The sequence below is a fragment of the Gossypium hirsutum genome, chromosome A02, assembly GCF_007990345.1.
Source record: "Gossypium hirsutum isolate 1008001.06 chromosome A02, Gossypium_hirsutum_v2.1, whole genome shotgun sequence".
Classification (NCBI taxonomy): Eukaryota; Viridiplantae; Streptophyta; class Magnoliopsida; order Malvales; family Malvaceae; genus Gossypium; species Gossypium hirsutum.
Window position 1 is genome coordinate 22384992 of NC_053425.1, and position 8117 is coordinate 22393108.

Sequence of the window (8117 nt, forward strand, 5' to 3'; positions counted from 1 at the left end):
AAGAGAGAAGCAATAAAAGTAGGCCACCACCAAAAAGCAATGAATCCTCCGATTATTAGAAAAACGAATCCCCCACCCGATTGTACTCCCCAACCCCATCTTTTATTTTATTTTAAGGCGCTGCAAACCGAATACCACATAAAAAAAATTAATAACCGATATGTATATATTAAAATTTATGATACAAATAACTGGTATTAAATTTTAGGTGAGGGATTTATTTATACCAGTGTAAAATTAAAATAATTTTGTTTTTTTTATAATTTTTTATAAAATTAATTTGAATTCATCAAGATATTTGTACATGTCATGTGTGTAAAATTTTGAATTGATCCAATATGTTTATTATATTGATCTAAAATATTGTTTATATTTTTTAATTATAATCAGGATAGCAATAACTAACCCTCTCACCGTAGGTGTTAGTTAAAGAGATAAACAATCGGCCATAAAATATGCTTCATTCTCATGAGTGAGAATCAAACTTTTAACCATATGGTTAAGAGATGTTAGGAGTAACTATTTTACAGTTAGTTGGTTAGCATTTGACGGTTTCAGTTAGAACTATTAGCTGGTGTACTTGTATTAAATACCAGGTTATTGGTTGAAGTAATGAATCAGTCAGAATATATTTCTTTTACTCTCTTTGTTGTCAATCTTAGCATGGTATCAAGAGCCAGAATTTTCTTGGCATAATTTTTTTTTCTTTTCTCTTTCTTTTTTTCTTTTCTTGTGTTTCATGGCCACAGAGGCAATACCAGCGGTCGATACTCCATGTCATTCTTCGAATACTGGGGAAGCAGTCCATTCGGAGAGTCTTGGCAGTTGTGGTACACAACACGTTCATTATTTTGCTAAACATGATACGATCAAACTTGCTACGCACAATTATCTGCTGTGGAAGCATCAACTTTTGTTGATTCTTGAAGGGTATAGTCTTGAAGGTTTTGTCTTGGGCACGGTTGTTGTTCCTCCGCCCTTTATTGCTGGAAGTAAGGGTCAACTCATGGATAATCCTTTTTTTTCTTGCTAATAAGAAGCAAGATAAATTTCTAGCTTCTTGGCTCTTGTCGGCTGTTACTGATGAAGTCTTAGTTCATCTCACAGCTGCTAAGACAAGCTTTGATGTTTGGACTACCATTGAAAGAAGATTTGGTACCACGTCTACGCTCAAGATTTCGAGTATGCGTCACGCTTTGTACTCGATCAAGAAGTCCAATCTCACCATCACAGAATAATTATCCACGGTAAAGACTCTTTGCGATAACTTAACAACAGTGAGTAGTTTGGTCACTAAGACAGAACAAGTGAGTGCTATTTTGGCTGGCCTTTCGGTTGAATATGGGTCTATTCGTGTGTTTGCGTCCGCTTCTCCAATATCTCTGGACATGCTCACTGACATGCTTTTTGACTGTGAAGCAAGACAACTAGCCTTATTGACTGACGTTCCTATGCAAGCAAATTTGGCCACTCAATATCCAGATAATACCGATGGCTCAAAACTCTCTCATTCTCAGGAACCTAAGTACGAGAAAAGAGAGTTAGGCCGAGGCTGGTCTCGTGGAAGTGGTAAAAGCTGGTCTCGCTCTCGACCCCAGTGTCAGTTCTGTGGGAAAATTGGTCATATTGTCCAAAACTGCTATGTTAGGTTTGATAAGAGTTTTTCTAGAGTTAATTAAAATCCTTCAGTCAACTGGCATCAGGTTCACAATCATGGGCATTTCTCTTCTCCACTTACATGTTCATCCCTTGCTCATTGTTGTGGCTCATTTTCTTCAACACTGTGGTTTCTCATTCGATCCCTCCTAGATCTCCTACTCCCTTCACTTCAGTTCAGCTTTGGTATCCTGATTCTGGTGCCGCAAATCATATTACACCTGAAGCCTCCAATCGCACAACTGCTTCTCCCTACACAAGTACAAGCCATGTCACTATAGGAAATGGTGAGTCTGTCTCTATAGCTAGTATAGGTTCATCTACCTTCTTGGCTGGTTCCAGACTTCTGCAGCTTAAAATGTTTTACATGTTCCTACCGTATGAAAGACTCTGATGTATGTGGGTCAATTTGCTAAAGATAATGGTGTTTATTTTGAATTTCACCCATTTCTATGTTTTGTAAAGGACATTCAGACAGGGACGACTCTGCTAGAGGGCCACATGCATAAGGGCATCTACAGGTTTCAGTTTCCAAAGCCTGCTCCCACTGCAGTCCCTACTGCTCAGAAGCTTTACTCCCCGTTACTGAACATTGCTCAGATTTCCTCCTCTTCCTTATGGCACAACAGACTTGTCCATCCTTGTAATAAAACACTTGCTCGTGTATTGAAGTCCTATAATGTGTCTTTTAAATAAAATTCTTTGCCTCATATATGTACTACTTGTCAACTCGGAAAGGCTCACAAGCTACCGTTTGGTTCTTCCCATACAATATATTCTTTTCCCTTTGAGCTTGTGGTGACTGATGTCTGGGGACCTGCACATGTGTCTTCCAATGGCTTTTCTTATTACGTTTTTTTTGTCGACATGTACAGCAAATATACTTGGGTTTATTTTCTCAAAAGCAAGTCTAAAGTGCTTCAATGTTTTCTTAATTTTCATCAGTTGGTTTGAACGCAATTTGGTCAATCCATTAAAATGATTCAAACTGATTGGGGAGGGGAATATCATGCTTTGTCAAAGGAACTTTCTTGTCTCGGTATTCAACACAGGGTTACTTGTCCCTACACCTCAGAGTAGAATGGGGTCGCTGAAAGAAAGCACAGGTAGATAGTTGACATAGGCTTGTCTCTTTTATCTCACTCTATTATGCCCTTAAAGTTCTGGTATTATGCTTTTGCGCATGCAGTTTATTTAACCAACAGACTGCCTACTTCTATTCTACATCAAGTTAGTCCGTATGAGACACTTTACAACCTCCAACCTGACTATGGTTTGCTCTGAGTGTTTGGCTGTACCTGTTTTCCAGATCTAAGACCCTTCCAATAATACAAGCTCCAGTTTCAATCCCAACGGTGTGTGTTTCTGGGTATTTCTCCTAATCGCAAGGGTTATAGGTGTCTTGCTCAGGATGGTCGAGTTTATATCTCTCGACATGTTAAGTTTGATGAGGCTCACTTTCCTTTTCATGCTGCTGTTTTTTGTTCCTCTTCCCCAACCGTTTCTACAAGGGTTCTTCATCAGCAATCGATTTTGCCTGTGGTTGTACCTGATGTCTCTTCTAATCACACTACAACAAGGGTAGCTAGGGTCTCTCCTGAGATACCTTCCTCTGATCAATCTCTCCATCATCATATTCGATCTCCTTCCAGTTCCTTTACTGGCCTCTCAGCCGTAGCTCCTGCTCCTGCACCTTGTGATCAGTCTGAGTGTCCTACCGCAGCTCCTCCCGTTGTGAGTCTTCACCCTATGCAGACTCGCTCTAAAAGTGGTATTTTTAAGCCTAAATTATTTTCTTTTGTCCTGACTGAAATGGAGCCTGTGTCTATCATTGAAGCCTTTCAAAGTATTGCTTGGACTGCAGCCACCCAAGCTAAATATAGTGCTTTGATTGCTAATCACAGTTGAAATCTTATGCCTTTACCCAAAGGTCGTCGAGCTGTTGGGTGCAAGTGGATTTTTAAAATCAAGAGACATGATGATGGCTTGATTGCACGTTACAAGGGCAGACTAGTGGTTAAGGGCTACTTTCAGGAAGCTAGCATCGACTTCTAAGAAACCTTCAGCCCTGTGGTGAAGCCAACTACAATTAAAGTGGTTCTTGCATTGGCTATGTCTTTGAACTGACCTTTCGACAAGTTAACATAAATAATGTGTTCTTGAATAGCGACTTGAGTGAGGATATTTTCATGGTGCAACCACCAGGGTTTGAGCAACTAGGGCCGAATGGGGAACACCTAGTCTGCAAACTAAAAAAAAGCTCTTTATGGTCTTAAACAAGCACCAAGAGCTTGGTTTCACAAGTTGAAAGAGTTTTTGGTAGCCACAAAGTTCGAAGTGTCCAAAGCTGATAATTCTCTCTTCTTTCTTCGGTTAAGATCCCAACTACTTTATGTTTTAGTCTACGTTGATGATATTATCATCACTGGGAACGATTCTAAAGCTATAGATCGGTTTGTTGCTCAACTCAATAATATGTTTTCGCTAAAAGATCTAGGAAAGCTGAGTTGCTTCCTTGGTATTGAAGTCAACTATGGTTCAGAAGGTGTATTCCTTACTCAGAAGAAATACATTCTAGATCTCCTCAAAAGAGCCTTTATGGACATGTCCAATGGCTTCCCAACACCAATGGTCATTACATATCAGTTATTCGCTAGTAAAAATAGTCCTGTTGAGGATGAACATCATTACAGAAGTATTGTTGGAGCCTTACAGTACGTGGTCATCACTAGACCAGACATTGCTTACTCAGTAAACAAGGTATGCCAGTTCATGCATAAACCCTTGGACTTGCATTCCAAAGCTGTGAAACGGATATTAAGGTATTTGCAAAAGACACTGCACTATGGACTGAAATTCACTCGAACCTCAAAGTTTTTACTTGAGGGCTACTTCGATGCCAGCTGGGGGTCAGATGTCGATGATTGTAGATCAACCTCAGGCTTTTGTGTGTTTCTTGGAGGGAATCCAATTTCCTGGAGCTCCAGGAAGCAGCAAGTTGTCTCCCGTTCTGCTGCAGAAGCAGGATACAGGAGTGTTGCTCATGTTACTGCTGAAATGGTGCGGATTCAGTCCTTACTGGCTGAGTTATGTGTTCCAGTTAAAACTAAAGCGTTAATATGGTGTGATAGTTTGGCTGCAGTTGCAGTAGCAAGGAATCCTGTTTTACATTCCAAATTCAAGCATATAAAGTTCGACTTGTCTTTTTCAGGGAAAAAGTTACGAGTGGACAGTTTCAAGTAGGACATGTACCTGGTTCTGATCAACTTGCCGACATATTGACAAAGCCACTATCAGTACCACTGTTTACAAAGTTTCGTGATCTGCTTCAGGTCGTTGATACTAAGGAGAGTTCTAAAGGGGTAAAAGTCGACAAAGTACGGGGCATGTTAGGAGTAACTATTTTACAGTTAGTTGGTTAGCATTGTGACGGTTTCAGTTAGAATTGTTAGCTGGTGTACTTGTATTAAATACCAGGTTATTGGTTGAAGTAATGAATAAGTCAGAATATATTTCTTCTACTCTCTTTGTTGTCAATCTTAGCAAGAGATGAGGTAAGCAACCAATACACCACACTAGAGGTGTCGATGGAGCAGGCTTAGTCAATGCCTAGTTCCAAAAAAAATTTCAAGCCCAAACTTGTTTTTGGCCCAACCCACCCAAAAAGTTCATTTCACTATTCAAAAAATAATAAAATAATATTTTTATTGATATTTTATATACTTTTATAATTAATTTTAAATTAATTTTATTATTTAAATTAAATTCATGAGGGGCCAACCTGAGGTGCAAAAATCCTAGTTCAAGCCTGGCTCGACTATCAGGTTGAGAGGGCTACTCGACCCTTGGACAAGTCTACATCATACCTCATGGTTACAATATTGTTTATACTAATATATATATATAATGGTTGGAAGTCTTTTACATAAAACAAATAGTTAATTTTTTTTAATTTATTCCAAAGTACTTGATATAAATGATCTACATGACTCGAACATTATATATAATGTTTGAATTATTAAAATATTAATTATGTAAAAAATTATAAAATATTTTAATTTTACATCGAATATCTCTTTTACTTTAATATATTATTTTAGTATATAAAGTAATAAGAATAGGCTTTAAAGACATGGTCACTAAATTGTGCTCTCTTCTACTGTTTCAACTCCCCCCTCACCCTCTTTTTTTTTCTATGTTTCTTTATTCTTCTTTTGCCTTTTTTAAAATATGAGAAATCACAAGTCAACCTCACCTCATCATTTGGTCTTGTCTGTTCAAAGCACCACCTCATATCGCACTTTCGTTATTTCTATGCCATCTCTCATCTTCTATATAATTCACCTCTCTCCGTTAGTCACTCCTTCACTATGGGAAACATGAAGGTGCATGAGTTGTCACGTGGATTGTGGGAGCACGAACCATCCCTCTCCCTTGCCTGCAACCCCCTACGCACTCATAATAGTAATACCCTTTCTTCTTTCCACCTTAAGACCTTCATTACACCCAAACCTACCCCTACGAAGCTTGCCTCCTCTGACCAGCAGCCGCATTCTCCTCAGGTACACTACATTAATTACATGTACCCTTCACTCTTTCTTTCATTACTGCGTCAAGTTGGCTGAACATATATAACTCAGCCTGATCGCCTCTTACCTTCCTTTTTTTTTTTTTTTTGCTTCAAAGCTAACTACTCTTTCAGTATCCGAGTAACCCTTTTGTTCGCAATGGTGATCTGCGGAGAAGGATGAAATTTTGAACTTAATTAATTAAGATGTTAAGATCATGTAAAGAATGTAGGAATAAGTCTGAAAAAGAAAGGAATTATGTTATGCAGGTGGATATGCAGGCAGGAGCAGGAGGTACGCGATGGAATCCAACGCAAGAGCAGATCGGGATTTTGGAGATGATGTACAGAGGAGGAATGCGAACCCCAAACGCACAACAAATCGAACAAATCACTGTGCAGCTAGGCAAGTACGGCAAGATCGAAGGCAAAAACGTTTTCTACTGGTTCCAAAACCACAAAGCTCGCGAGCGACAAAAGCAGAAGCGCAACAGCCTTGTCCTTAACTCACCTCCCATTACCACCATAACTTTGAATAATAGTGTACCTCCCAAACCCCTTATATGTTAGTTTCTCATTCTTTTTTCTATAAATATAAAGCCCATTCTTTAATACAGGAGGATGGTCCATATAAGAGAAAATGCAGGAGCTGGTCATTTGAGTACATTGAAGAAGAAAGCGGATCGTCGTCGTCATTTAAAGAGGAGGAAACCAGAACTCTAGAGCTATTCCCATTGCACCCAGAAGGCAGGTGAAGCCTAAAATGAAAAAGAACTGAATCTAAGCTCAGTTCCCATTACGATCTGGTTTGACGATGATGATTGGCTTTTTCTTTCTTTTGTTTGGGGGAAAGAAGAAAGACAAAGTTGGCTTCTTGCACTCAAACATTCATTGGTGCCCTCTTGAAAAATATAACTTTGTACAAAATTAGAAAACAAAAGTAGTTGATTGTCGTGGGTGGTGGTGTTAGAATATTCAAAGGAAATGCATGATCTAAACTTATCTTATGATTCTGTTGCTTGGAAGACTTTCATAAAGTTAAATGATCTATTCTATCTACTTCTCTAGTGGAGAGTAAATTTAGGTGCATTTATTTAAGGATTTAAAAATAAAAGTTTTGGTCGTTGATTTGTGGGCCAATACCCAACCTAGGCTTGGGAATTGGGAGGGAAATTGATGGCATATCCATAGAATATGATTTTAAATGGAAATGGAGGGTTTTCTCTCGGTTACCGAGAGTGAATGTCACTGATATTAAAAAAAAAAAAAAAAGCCTGTAACTTGAGAAGAACAAAGGTGGCTTTTTTTCTTTTTAATTAATTCTAACAATCAGTACTATAATATAAGTCAAATTCGCCATCTATCTAATCAACCTATTTCTCTGTCTTCCTAATACAGTGTATAGAATATAAATAAATTTTTTATACCATTTATCTATATTATTATTTAAATATTTAATTAAATTAGTTAGTAGTTAACTTGACATTAATTTAATAAATTTGTATAATATGATATATAAGGTTATTTCTATTATTTTGGTTCAAAGACTCGAGTCCATTCTCAGTGCGATCATCACTCAATTTCAAAATACATTCATCATGGAGGTAAGTAAATTAGTGTTAATGTTGTTCCGGCAACAACATTTTTAAATCTTATCAAAAAGAAGAAAAAGTGCAGAGGGTGTATAAGAGCTCTAAAACTTGATATGAATAAGACGTATTATAGATTGTATTAAAATTTTGTTTTAGTAGTTTTGTCTACCACGGGCTTTGATTGGAAATGGATAAATGTAATAATGCATTGCATATTGATAGTGTCTTATCATATTGTCATTAATGAGGCTCCCGTGAGTCAAATTAGTCTTACAAGGGGCATTAAGCAAGGTGACCCTTTT

General features: G+C 37.9%; 1 protein-coding gene across 1 annotated transcript; it reads left to right on the plus strand.

Annotated features, from left to right (window-relative positions):
- The first annotated feature begins 6006 nt into the window (after positions 1 to 6006).
- LOC107952536 (WUSCHEL-related homeobox 4) lies at positions 6007 to 7386 on the plus strand. The gene is made up of 3 exons (XM_016887771.2): positions 6007 to 6218; positions 6494 to 6766; positions 6841 to 7386. The coding sequence occupies exons 1-3, from the start codon at positions 6027 to 6029 to the stop codon at positions 6976 to 6978; spliced, it is 603 nt and encodes a 200-aa protein (XP_016743260.1). The 5' UTR covers positions 6007 to 6026; the 3' UTR covers positions 6979 to 7386.
- The last annotated feature ends 731 nt before the right edge of the window (positions 7387 to 8117 follow it).